General features: G+C 43.4%; 1 protein-coding gene across 2 annotated transcripts in view; it reads right to left on the bottom strand.

The window, feature by feature from the left end:
* Positions 1-829: 829 nt before the first annotated feature.
* Positions 830-13800, bottom strand: part of IL20RA (interleukin 20 receptor subunit alpha) — a 34471-nt gene continuing 21500 nt past the window's right edge. For both annotated transcript variants that reach the window (XM_047770109.1, XM_047770108.1), the window contains 5 exons: positions 10223-10401; positions 8123-8298; positions 7424-7568; positions 4197-4336; positions 830-1952 (listed from right to left, as the gene is read on the bottom strand). In XM_047770109.1, the coding sequence (XP_047626065.1) occupies positions 1155-1952; positions 4197-4336; positions 7424-7568; positions 8123-8298; positions 10223-10401 (1438 nt within the window). In that variant the 3' untranslated portion in view covers positions 830-1154. The remainder of the gene's footprint in view (positions 1953-4196; positions 4337-7423; positions 7569-8122; positions 8299-10222; positions 10402-13800) is intronic.

Genomic DNA, 13800 nt, shown 5'->3' with positions numbered 1-13800 from the left:
AATATTCCCAGAAATAAATGTATCATTCTATTATAACATGTGGCATTTTCTTTCAGGTTAATTCCCTACTGAGAAGCCCCTACTAAGTTACCGAAAGGACATTTTCTGACTACAAAATAATAATAACAATTTATGTTTATACTCGAGAAATTCTCCTAAAGTCTTAATATGGCCACTTAAAATAGCCCAAAGTATGTGATATCAAGAAGATCTGTGCCTGATTTATTCCGTCTGAACATGGATTATTATGATTGAATAGTGGGTTAGGGTCTTTAAATGTGACAACTTCCCACCCACTAGGTGGTATTTGTATGTTTTAAGTATCTCATCATTCCGACAGTAAACCAAATTCTAAAAAAGTAGCACTTATACAGTGAATGGTCTGCAGAAAATTTTTTTTAGAGTAAGCTATTTTATTTTTTTTCTTTATATATATATAATACATAAAGTATAGTAGATTTACAGTGTTGTACCAATTTCTGCTGTATAGCATAGTGACACACACATATACATTCGTCCTTCTCATATTATGTTCCATCATGTTCCCTGTGTTGAGATTGGATATAGTTCCCTGTGTTATACAGCAGGACCTCATTGCTTATCCACTCTAAATGTAATACTTTGCACCTACCAACCCCAAACTCCATATCCATCCCACCCCCTCCCCTCTCCCCCTTTTGCAACCACAAGTCTGCCCTCTGTGTTTGTCTGTTTCTGATAGGTTCATCCGTGCCATACTTTTCACTGTGTTATACACCGGGTAAGGGCCCAGAAAATAACTGTCCTAGGGTGTTTGTAAGAAAATCCTAAATAAAGAGGTCACAAGCCATTCATCTGAATGCAGAATTTTCTGCATCTAATTTGACCAATGTTTTTGAATATTTCTTGGGTACAGAGAGTGGGTCATCCACCACACTCTGGGTGCCCACCATCGCTGCAGGAGACGCATCACCGCAGGTGCCCACCCACGGGACCCAACCACCCATACGAGGCAGAATGAAACAAGTGCTATGAAAACAGAAGAAATAAAAAATTCTCCCTGACACAGAAATCTGAGTAAACCTCTATCTCAGGTGCCTACTTCTTCAGTCATTCATCTAATTTGCATGCAGTGTCTTGTCGCGGTAGAGGTGTGGCAAGAGGAGGTTTGCGTATTAGTCTTCCATCTGTATGAATAAGCCCCATTCCTCCATAAATTGCGTGAGATAGGCTGCACTGTCTCCCGGTGCCGTGTCTGGAACCTGTTCCTCACAAAGTCTAGCCAAGAGGCCCTCCTCTGCGAGCCCCTCGGACTCAGGGTGCCCACATCCCTCCGAGTGGTGTTCAAAGCTGGAGAATGAAGGTATACACAGCCTGCCAGTCCGAGGGTCCCAATCGACCAGCGTGGTCGAAGGCTCTTCCTCTGGCCCCTCCTCTGTATCCATGTGCCCTTGTGGCAGGTGCTCCAAGTCTCTGAGCTGAGGGGTGTATGGATACAGCTGTGTTTGTGGGTCCAAGTTGGCCAAAGGTGCCTGTTGCTCAAATAACTTTCCCCGTTGGGATGCCTCCTCCTGTGGGTTGGACTCCTGATCTCCAGGGCCCAGGGAAATGTCATTAAAACTTCTCACATTGTATTCATACTCAACGACTGTTTTGTCTGTGGGCATTGTTCTGCTGGGTGGCTCCTGTTGCCTTAGGGAAGTCCCTCTGGCGGTTTCCTCAGGGTCACACACAATGTCCATCAACTGCGAAGCATACCCCAGGTGTCTCACCTCCATTTCCTCCCAAGGGGGCTCCTTGTCCTCAATGGGCTCATTCAGCCCCCACACATCATCACTTTTTTCTATCACGCTTATATCCTTCTGCGAAGCTTTATTAGACTCCTCCAAAATATTGAGGGTGATAAAGTTAATCACAATTTTTTCAGCAGGTACAAAGAACCTTCTGTCAAATTCATTTCCATAGATCAAAATCTATAAAGAGAGAAGAGAATGATTTTCACCTTTTCACTTTAGAGAGATATTAAAAGCCGCTGTTAGGTAGAATTTATACTGTCACCAGATAGTTTTAAAGATCTATTCTTACCAGCTTATGGAGGTGAAAGCTATGTTTGGAATATACAAGAAACCTCACTCATCTGGAGGCAAGAGACCCAAGATGCAGGAAATGTATGAAATGCATATGGCAGTGAAAGGTGGTTCACTGGGTGGTCCTGATTCAGTCCAAGGATCAGGATGAGACTGCCCCCTCCTCTCACTGGCTAAGGGGATTCAGAGGGGTGGTTTAACTTCTCAAGTCTCGGTTTTTAATTCTGTAAAATCAGAATTTCTGCTATGTCAGGAGTGGTGAAGACTGATAGAATTTTTGAAATCACTTTGTTAATCAGAGTTTACTATGTATTTATCAATAAACCATGGTTACCTGTGCTGCCAGCCCTGCTTTTTTATATACTCTGGACAGGAAATGTAGAAGGGAATGAAAACTGGATATAAAAAGGGAAATAAGTACGTGAGTAGAGATGCTTTTACTTACTTCCCCTGTACATCAGGCTATATTAGGCTCAAAAAGGGAGATTCACCTGCCAGTTTATAGCAGATAGGGAAACTCTAAATTATGTCAAGAAAACTTGTTTAAGATTAAAATTTTGCTGAGGATACATGGAAGGTGCCTATTTAGATTGTCAATGATAAATTGTGTTACAATCCTCATTGTCCGCTCTCTGATGTGGTTTCATTCAACATTATTATTCTTATTCTTATTATTTTTGCCTTTTTCTAGAGCCACACCCGAGGCATATGGAAGTTCCCTGGCCAGGGGTCAACCACTGAGCCAAGATGGGAACTCCTCATTCAACATTAAAAAGTAGGAATGGGGGTTCCCGTCGTGGCTCAGTGGCTAACGAATCAGACTAGGAACCATAAGGTTGCGGGTTCGATCCCTGGCCTCACTCAGTGGGTCAAGGATCCTGTGTTGCTGTGGCTGTGGTGTAGGCCTCCATATGCTGTGCGTTCGGCCTTAGAAAAAGACAAAAAAAGAAAAAAGTAGGAACGTCAACCTCACTCTTTCATGAAATTTTTGGTTTCAAAAAGTCACAAGCAATCAGTTCTCCTGCGCTTTTTCTTCCCAGGAAAGATCTCCCTATGTCATTAAAAAACTAACCCTGAAACCTAAGTGCCGGCAGAATAATGACAACATTTAAAAACTGAACTAACAGGAATGCATGTATGCACTGTGTACACACGAACATGTATTCTGATAATTCCCCAAGAAATCATTTTTAATTTTCAAATATGCTCAGTCCTGGGGAATCCTTTAGTACCTGGTCCAGAAGCTTCAGGTTTGTTCCCTCTTCTACGTTCCTGCTTCTCCTTGTGGTGAATGAGTAAGTCCTGGCCACTTCCCTCCCAAACGTGTCTCTACTCCCCATCGGTCTTCAGCCCTCCTACCTCCCACTCATTTCCTCTCCTGGACAACTGCCACAGTCTCCCAGCTGCTTCTTTTGCATCTAGTCTTCCTCTCTATCAAGGCGTCTTTAGCTCTACCCAGTTGTATCTGAAACACCATATTGACTGTGACGATCCCAACTCAAAACCCGACAGAGATGTCTATTTGCAAACACAAGAAAGCCCGAAGTCCGTAGAATAGAATAAGAGCCCAACCCTCCTGTTATCCGGCCTTACCCCGCTCTCCAGCTCCTTATTGTTTAGCACTATGACGCAAGGTTTCCCAAACATCTACCCACTGTTGTCCCTCTGTTTCTTCTGCCTGCACTAGGTGTCCTAACTCTTACTAACTTTTTATAGCCAAGCCCAGGCAGGCAACTTCTCCTGGTCCCCCAGGTAGGGTGCCAGTGCCCCCCTTGTACCCCCAAGAGTCCCCAGGACCTGCTTTCATCTTAGCCTTCACATATCATTTTAAAATTCTAGTCCCCAACTAGACTTAAGCTTTTGGAGAGGCACAGATCCTGACTCAATTTATCTGTGTACCTTAAGACCTAGTCTAGTCTGGTCATTAAATATAAAATCTCTGTCCAAGTTAAGGAATCTTTCTCTTTGGTTATGTTGGTGAGTTAATTTAGGACTGAAAGTGTTTTTAATTCATCCGGTCTTTCACTTGAAACTCACTCTGCCATAAGAGGATTGATGTCTGTTCTAGAGCCCCCTTTTCTATCTTCCTGGAGGTGTGTGGTTATGCCTCCTACCACGCGAAGCACTCACCAGATTTGCTGGGTGTTTCTCTTTGCCGACATGGGTATATCTGTACATGAAGTAGCCCGTCACGGAAAAAATAAACACGGTAACAGATATGGGCAAGACATACCAGAAGATGATTTTAACCTTCAACTCTGATGTTTGATCTGTGAAAAGAAAAAAAAAGTGGGGGGGGTAGAGAATTGTGATTTCGTGTGGTGGGAAAACAGTGGCAATGTCAAGAAGCTTTGGGTAGGTCCGTTACATTTAGAAATTCAGTCTTCTCATTTATAAGATGAGAAGCTGGAGCTGGATGTTCTAAGGGTCCCAGAATTCTCACTCTCTCTGACCATGGATGGTCTTAAGGAATCATTGGGACTTGTCTCAGACCTTTACAGCCAGGCCGCCTTAACAGCCCAGGCCAGTAGATATTCCAAAATTTCATGTCTGCCTCTGTGATTCATGATGGTTTTATATTAGAAAGTAAGAGTGTGTCTGATACTTAGGCAACTCGCAGCACTTCAAACCAAACAACAAACCCTCCTGTGAAGCTCCCATTAAGCTGCCCCACATTCCATGCCACTCATGGGCTCAATCTTTTCTGTGTATTTGGGAAAGGACAAGAAAGTATGGCTTCCCCTCTGTGTGACAAGCAAGCATCCTTACACAGCTGGCCCGACTTTCTGGTAGGGCTGGAGGTTGAGGATCTGTGTGGGGAGAGGGCTGAACTGGCGTGTGCTGCGAATGGCAGCAACTCCCTTCTGGGTAGGCTCACGGTGAGTTTAAAAGTTCATAGAGGAATGAAAAGATCTAGTGAATAGTTTTAAGAGAAGCCACCAGGGCTCACCACCAATCAGACTGTATGGCTGATGGATAGGACTCATGGGGATTAATTTATATTTGCTCATCTCCTGTGGGATAGTGGGAAACCGTGAGGGTTAATTTTATGTGTGAATCTGGCTAGGCCACAGTTCCCAGTTATCTGGTCCACGATTATTCCAGATGTTTCTGCGAAGGCACTTTTTAGATGAAGTGAGCATTTACATTAGTAGACTTGAATAAAGCAGATTACCCTCTATAATGTGGGTGGGCCTCATCCAATCAGTTGATGGCTTTGATAGAAAAAAAAGACTAATTTCCTTCTCTGCCTGGAAGGAAGAGAGAAGTCTGCCAGCCAATCACCTTCAGTTAAGAACTGCAACATCAACTCTTCCTTGGGTCTTCAGTCTGCTGGCCTGTCCTATAGACTTTGAACTTGCTAGCCTCCCAAATCATGTGAGCCAACTTATTAGAAACAAGTCTCTATCTCAATGTGTGTATGCATATAAAGATTACATATATTGTGTTCTCTGGAGAACCCTAATACAGCAGTAAAGAAGCAGCAGCTTTAGCACAGTTCAAGCACATTCCTTACATACTAACACAAGCAGCAGGATTGTCGTGGGAGCATTGTAATCCATGCAAACATTGGATGCTCTTGGTGTCTAGTCCTGGGAGAAAGGAGCCAAGTCCCTGCTTGGTTAACTATCTAGTTCAAAACTCAAAATAGAAGTGTCATAGGCTTCTGGTCAATAATCGTGGGAAAGGTCCAGGCATGAGGGTCCAACTGCAGAATCTTCCATCCCATAAAGCACATCTGTCAACAGGTTTCACCTTGAAAGGTACCAATAATGCAGATGTCGCAGGTGGCAGAGCATCACTTGCCCTTCTTTCGGGCTACAGACAACTCATCCATCCTCTTAATACAATCCCTGGCCTCTGGACCAAACTCACCCTCAATAAAAAGAGCCACGACAGCAGTGACTGATGGCACTCAAGGTACACCAGCACATGTTAGCAGCAATCAACTAATAAACCATATCTGTATTTTTATTTTTAGGAATTGGGGAGAGCAGAAATATTTTTTCAAGGAATAGTCCCAACAGAAGTAATAGTTTTTGAAAAATTAGTCCTTTGTAGAGGTGTCTTGGAAAGGTATCTGGGATGATCTAATAGCTAGGATATCATGAAAAAAGTCAGAACCTGAAATGGTGTCTCATAACTTTGTTACTTCTCTAGGACTGGTGAGAAAGTTGGCTCCCAGTGCCTACCCAGAAGTATTTAATTTAATCTGCACTTTAGTTGCTTTAGTTCTGCCAAGAGCTTAAAGGATTTCCACTGGAAATTCATTCCCACCATTTGGCCACTGATTGAGCTGTTAGTAAACAGAACACTTGTTCCAAATACAAACATGATTTCCTCAATCTGCTTTGTTTTGTCTTTTGCTTGCTTTGTCCTTCAATTTTCTTTGACATCTGGTAGAGAACCCTTTGTTTTAAAGGGCAAGGTAAGCTCTTCACTTTTGATATGTACTCACAAAATTCCCTTTTTATTCCTTGCGACAGTTTCATCTCAAATTGTGGGAGGCATGAGGGGAGAGGAAAATGGGTTCTGTCACCATTCCTGCCCCCCAGCTGGTGATGGAACTGAGGCTTGGGGAAAATGGTTGTGACACTTGTCCTAGCCCAGCACGTTTGGAAGAGAGAAATAGAAGAATGGATGAAGAGCCATTCAAAGAAGCTAAACTTTAGGATTTATTTTCAATTTTCAGGTTTTGAGTTCAAGGTCCTTCCACCCCGAGGAACAATAAAATAAATGCCAAGCTTCCAACTCCAGTCTCCTATCAGGAACAAGAACCTTTAATCACACCTCCTTGGCAGCCAAGTTCAGAAAATGCGAGGAGACAAGAAAAAGGAAAGAGAGAGAAGCAACTATCAGAGCAAGGGCATAACTACCAGATTGCTGGTCCTGGGCCCTCGCACAGCCAGGGAGCAATATCTGAACACAACGTGCAGAGCCTATAATTTGTATTTCCCACGGGGAGCAGAGGACTCTGTCTTAGAATGTTCCTAGGATACCATTTTGTTTCTAGCAATGAAATCATCAGGTGTTCTTAAAGACCACAGACCTTCTACTGATCAGAGTGAATACAGCTCTAAAGGAGAAAAACTATGTGAGACACTCTCATTTCCCAGGGCAAAGTCTTGTTGGCACTGACACCAGGACTGGTGCTGAGAGTGCCCCAAGAGGTGAACCCCCCCCCCCCCCCCGCTTCTGTGAACCAAGTTCAATGGCAGAGTCCCAGGCTGCCCAATGCATTTCTGGTGAGGGTTGTTTCTGCTTTCCAGTAGACATGGATTTGCCCAAACTGTGTCTACACTGCCATACGTCTTCCAGTTTCAGCAGATTTCCCACCTCGGACTGTCAAAGCTTACCTTTCAAAGTGCTGACACACTGCTTCTCAGAAGGCTGAGCGAGGCGAGGAGGGCCTGGGACCAAGGACTCCACAAGGACGCAGTACACAGTGTCTGGCTCCAGCCAGCTGAGCACCAGTGTGTGGTTCGTCACACACTGGGACCACTAGATAGGGAAGCGTGAACAGCGGTTAGAGCCAAGGATCTCCAGTACCACCCCAGACAAATAACTCTGGGAGAAAATCAAAGACCAAGGACCATGAAGTCCTTGACTATCACTACAAGCTTTCTTTCCAGCAAGAGCTTTGAAAGACCCTTTTCCCTCAGCTCAAGAGGGCGGGGTCAGGAGCTGGACAAATTCTGGGTACAATTCTACATCATAACATGAAAAAGGATTTCTCATTCAACTTCATCCTGTTCTTGCTAATATTTTTTCTTTCTTGGCGAGTGACTGACAGATATTAAGCAAGTAAAAACCCTCCATCAAAGCAAGCTGGCTGTTGCTCGACACGCCAGCAGCAATCTTACAGCAGAGACTTTCTGTAAAGGAAATTGAAGGACGTTCTCTAGGTTTTCCACACATCAGCTTTAGTTGTATCTTGTATGGCCTCGCTTTTGAATATCACACCTTCCCAGATTCACATGTTGAGAAGTGAAGCAGCAGGGCTGTGCTTTCCAGCGTTAGCTGCAAAAAGTGACCCCGTTTTATCTCAGGCTTACCATTCTATTTGATTTAGTATTATATATGGACACATTATACTTCAGATTAGAGTATATTTGTTGCATGGAAATAGAACTTTCTTCTGGATTTTTCTTCCACTTCTCTGGAGCAGTCAGAACAATAGAAATGGATTTCTCATCAGTAGTCAGAGCAACCTCTGGTGGGCCAATTTGTGCTGAAAGGGGAGAGGAGAGGGAATTACCATATTCAGATTAGAAATCACTTTGGATAAGACTACAATATAGTCCTCTGGGGCTTAAACCTCCAAAACCCACCCTCTGATCTGCCATGCCTCAGATGCTCTAAGCTGGACCCAAGTTATGCCAGGTCTTGAAACAATCATTTCACACACCCTGATACAATGATAAATTCAAGTGTTGTATTTACTTAGTCACATGTAGTTGCCAGCCTCATGGATAAACAATACTTGAGGAGTTCCCCTGGTGACTCAGCGGTAACAAACTCGACTAGTATCTGTGAGGACACGGGTTCAATCCCTGGACTCACTCAGTGGGTTAAGGATGCAGTGTTACCATGAACTGTGGTGTAGGTTATAGACATGGCTTGGACCCTGAGTTGCTGTGGCTGTGGGGTAGGCGGGCAGCTGTGGCTCCTATTCAATCCCTCGCCTGGGAACTTCCATATGCCATGGGTACAGCCCTAAAAAGACAAAAAAAAAAAAATTACTTGATGATGATAAATAAAAAGTATTTGCAACACTCCTGTGACTTGAAACATGGGTGGCAAACAACACTAACAGGATCTGATGTGTTTGTAAAAATCAGAATAGGAAAAAATGAAGCATTGCTAAAGACCCTTGGGGATGTAACTTTGGAGAATGATCTAGAACAGAGATTAGCAAACTTTTACCATAGAGGTTCAGACAGTAAATATTTTAGGCTTTGCAGGCCATGTGATCTCTGTTGCAGCTATAATTCATGTAAATGCAAAAGCCCTTCTTAGCTCTTGTTCTGTAGGAAAGCAAAAAGGGGTGTGTGTGCTGCATTTGGTCTGAGAACACAGTTTGCTGATCTCTGATCTAGAAGGACAGCAGGGGGAAGGCTCCAGCTCCAGAACGTAGGCAGTGCTTGTTCACATCGTCATGGCAGCTCTGAGTGGGTCCTCTGGGGCTGAATCAGTCACAGATAAGGGGATAGAAAAATTTAAAAAGTAAATAGCAGGAGTTCCCGTCGTGGTGCAGTGGTTAATGAATCCGACTAGGAACCATGAGGTGGTGGGTTCGGTCCCTGCCCTTGCTCAGTGGGTTAACGATCCGGCGTTGCCGTGAGCTGTGGTGTAGGTTGCAGATGCGGCTTGGATCCCGCGTTGCTGTGGCTCTGGCGTAGGCCTGTGGCTACAGCTCCGATTCAACCCCTAGCCTGGGAACCTCCATATGCCGTGGGAGCGGCCCAAGAAATAGCAAAAAAATAAAAATAAAAATAAAAAGCAAATAGCAGGAAGAAGTTGCCTGAATTCTGAATTAGGAATTATGCACCCCACGACCAAGTTTATAACATGAAGAGACTTAGTTTGGCGATCAGAACAATCTCCAACCAACCTATGGACCTACGTGGATGGTTTACAAACCCACAACATTAAAATGAATCTGTCAATTATTCCTCAAATTATATAGTCACAACTAAAGAATAAAACAAAATTAAGGGGTTCCTGCTGTGACACAATAGGATCAGTGGTATGTCTGGAGCACTGGGATGCAGGTTCGATCCCCAGCCTGGCTCAGTGGGTTAACGATCCAGTGTTGCTGCAGCTGTGGCATAGGTCTCAACCAGATCTGATCCATGGCCTGGGAAGTCCGTACGCCGTGAGGCGGTCAAAAAGGAAAAAATATCAAAATTTGATAGTATGGACATCTAGGAGAGACATTAGAGATTACTTGGCCAAACTTTTCGTTTTTAAAGATGAAACTGTGACGTCCAGTGAGGTGAAGCAACTCGGGCTGGTCACTCCACCTGATGGACAGGGTACAGATCAAGCAGACTTCTGGCCTTTAGGGCAAGGCTGACTATGAAGTTGTCTACGTAGTGGGGTCCAAGGAACTTGATATTAACACATGTTTAACAGACAACTGTGACACTTACTTTCTAAGAAAGGATAGAATCGTCCAGTTTCTGCCCATTTGGAACAATTCATGCCCCAAATGGCCTTAACTTTGGCATAATACTGATGTTCGTAGTCAGAAGTCTCAACAGAGAGATCACAGTAGGTCCTATTGATATTTCTGCATTCAGATTTATTCAGCCATTTCTTCTGCCCATATCTGCTGAGAAGGAAACTGAATTAACAATGAGGTGCTCTCGCTGCTTTACAATAGGAAAAAACCAGCATTATATAAAACTGAATGGAACTTAAGACCTCTTCAGCACAACAAAAGGCCCTGTCATTGAGATAAAAAAGAACCTACTTTTGCTGCTGGCAATTTTTTTCATTAGCTGTCAGGCAGGAACATGAGTCAGAGTTTCTGTAATCACCTTTCTTTTCTGTGAATTATAATATGGATAGTACATTTTGAAAGCAGGTACTTTATCATTATTCTTGGGCTACAGTAAAAATTTTACATACTGTGCGATCAATTCTTCTATATAAATTTTTAATCCACCATGCGTACCAAGGTCAGTTTGATGGGTCTTTTTTTTTTCCTTCCTGATGGGTTGTTTTAAGAAGTAGTGATTTTTTTTTTTCATGGAAGAAAAATTACCTGGATACTCTCATAAAGTTTAAAAACCTACTTGTCCTCAAGGGTTTTGTGGAAAATTCACTAGATTGGAATGTATACCAAAATCTGCATTTTCAATAATCATAGCAAGGATGATGGCGTCAACTAGGCTGCTCATATTGATTTTTCCTCACCTTTATTAAAAACATAACAGCCACAGCAAATAAGGAGGGGGAAATATTTTTAGCACTTCTCAGGTGGGAGAGACTGACATATTGAGAATAACTGAGATGGGATGAGCCAAGTGAGAGAGACAGGGTTGCCTGAGAGGTTACTGAAAGCATTAAAGCAGGTATGTCAGGCTTTTCGAAAGCTAACCCTGGTGGTGGCAAGGGGAATGAAATGGGTCAGGAGTGGCAGACTGGGGAGTAGTTGAGAGGATGCTGGAGTGGGCCTGGTGGAAGAGGTAGATGGCTTGGACAAGGATGGTGGTGGTAGAATGAATGATAGAACAAAAGGAAGAAACAGTAGGAGTCAGGGCTTGGTGACTGAGTGCATGTAAGAGATACGGGACTGAAGGTATTAAGGATCTTTCTGTCCAGAGAGATGGATGGAATGGTTGGTAACATTCACCAAGATAAGGAACGCAGAGGAAGAGTGAGCCTGGGAAATGGGGAGTGGGGGTGGGGGGCAGGAAGAAGGAAAGATAATGAGTTCAGTTTTGACCTGTCGAGCTCAAGACATGTCAAAGGTAATGAAGGCAGATGCCCAGAAGGCTGCGGAGCTCAGGAGAGAGGCATGAATGGAAGGTGATGAGGTTGAAATCGATGGCATAAATCCGCTCATTGAAGGCATAGGCATGAATGAAACTATTCAGGGAGACAAAGCAAAACCTCGGATAAAATTTCAGGAGCATCAAGATTGAAAGGTGAGATACAAAGTACCCTTAGAAATAGCAGCTGAAGAGGAAGAAGGAAAAACAGACATCCTGGAAGTCGAAGGAAGACTGTTGAGGAGGCGGAATGTCTATTTTATCGAGTACGACCAAAGCTTAAGGGTGTTTTCCCTTTTCAGAATATGGCAACAGAGTCCTGAAAAGCAATGTCTCCTGTTTCATAAGCATCATAGCTGCCAGAAAACATTAGAAATGCAATTAGATCTTGTTGACCAGCTTCTCCATCTAAGCAATCACCATACCGAGGGGCTTTCAGACTTTCTTTGACTGTGTGCTGCAGAAGGAAAGACCTTTCACGTTGTGACCCAGTTCCTATGTATGTACTAAAACAAAGGTTTGTCGACTGAAAACAAAAAAAAAAGCACAACCTAAAAGTTGAGAATTATGTGTTATTGGGAGGACAAAACTGAGGACTTAAGCCTGGGACGCAGCTTCTCAGATAGGTCTAAGGGACTGCTCCAAAGAGGTAGGGGAGGTGCCAGGATATGTAGTTTTTGCAACAAAGACCAGGTAGTCAGAATTTCAAAAGGTTACTGTTAATTAAAGAAATCCAGACATCTCAAGTTAATGAATTTAGTGCTTTTCTATGAGTGGGACAGATACAAAAGTCTGGGCTCACTGAAATCATTCCTTTGATATGCACCTCAGCTATGGGGGCCAGTATTCTGGGTTTCCCATCCTGAGTTTCCTCAGAGTGCATCACTAGGGGGTGGCTTCAGTGGCTGATGGCTTGATGGAGGGCATCCTGTTTCCATCCTGTGTTCCGTCAGGGTGCACCACTGGGGCGACTGCAATATGATGGCTTGGTGGCGGCAACATCCTTTGTTTGCTGATATGGCAGGCAACATTTTTTGCACTCACAGGTTTTATAATACCTAAGCTTTTTGATGTGCCAGGCACTTCATTATTTTATTTTCCATTCTAATCCACTCCATGCCATTCCAACCCTTTCCATTACAAGAATGTTAATCATATATCTCAAAATTGATTTCATGGCCCAACAACAGGTCTTGACTTGTGGGTCTGAAAAATGTTGCCATCACTAATTTGACCCTTTCTCCTCCAATGTCCTTGCTCTGCCAAGGACAGGGCGGCTTCCTGTGGCAGGTGCTGATGAAGGAGAAATGCTCTTTACTGAATTCTGGACAAAAGGCTTTGTAAGTCTGACAAGCTGATAGCCATGAATCATTCAATAAATTTTCCAATAATGATGTCTGTGATGTCAGAAAGTTGTGCAGAACCCTCAGTGGTCTCTGGTTGTTTTCTGGTAAGAGTAGGAAACATTTATTAAGCGCCTTTTATATGCTGGGACCAGTGCTTAGGATTTACACGCTTCGTCTCATTTAAATATCATAACAACCTTAAGGGCCATTATTTTTATCCCATTTTAAAGATGAGAAAATTGAGGCACCGTGAGGTTAAGGTTGCTGCTCGTGTTCATTTGACTAGTAATAGGCATATCTGCGATTTGAACCACTTTTCTCTGATGTTAAAGCTTGTGCTTTTAGAGCTACAGTATATTTTCTGTATTACAATCTTTTGGCAGATATAATTTTTCTTTTTTTAAAGTTCCCCTGGGTGATTTATTTTTATTTTATTTTTTATTATTTATTTATTTATTTATTTCTGTCTTTTGTCTTTTTTTGTCTTTTTTCTTGTTGTTTTTGTTGTTGCTATTTCTTGGGCCGCTCCCGCGGCATGTGGAGGTTCCCAGGCCAGGGGTCGAATCGGAGCTGTAGCCACCGGCCTACGCCAGAGCCACAGCAACGCGGGATCCGAGCCGCGTCTGCAACCTACACCACAGCTCACGGCAACGCCGGATCGTTAACCCACTGAGCAAGGGCAGGGACCGAACCCGCAACCTCATGGTTCCCAGTCGGATTCGTTAACCACTGCGCCACAACGGGAACTCCTGGCAGATATAATTTAAACTTGTGTTAAAATTTTATCTTTAATCTTTGGAAACAAACTTCACTCAAAAGTATAAAATGTAACCTTCCCAAGGTCACCCAGCTAGGTTCATGTCCTGGCTACGAACCCAGGACTGT

The sequence above is a fragment of the Phacochoerus africanus genome, chromosome 2 (assembly GCF_016906955.1).
Source record: "Phacochoerus africanus isolate WHEZ1 chromosome 2, ROS_Pafr_v1, whole genome shotgun sequence".
In the NCBI taxonomy this organism is placed as follows: domain Eukaryota; kingdom Metazoa; phylum Chordata; class Mammalia; order Artiodactyla; family Suidae; genus Phacochoerus; species Phacochoerus africanus.
Note: the sequence above shows the minus strand (reverse complement) of the source record. Positions and strands in the feature narration are given on the sequence as shown.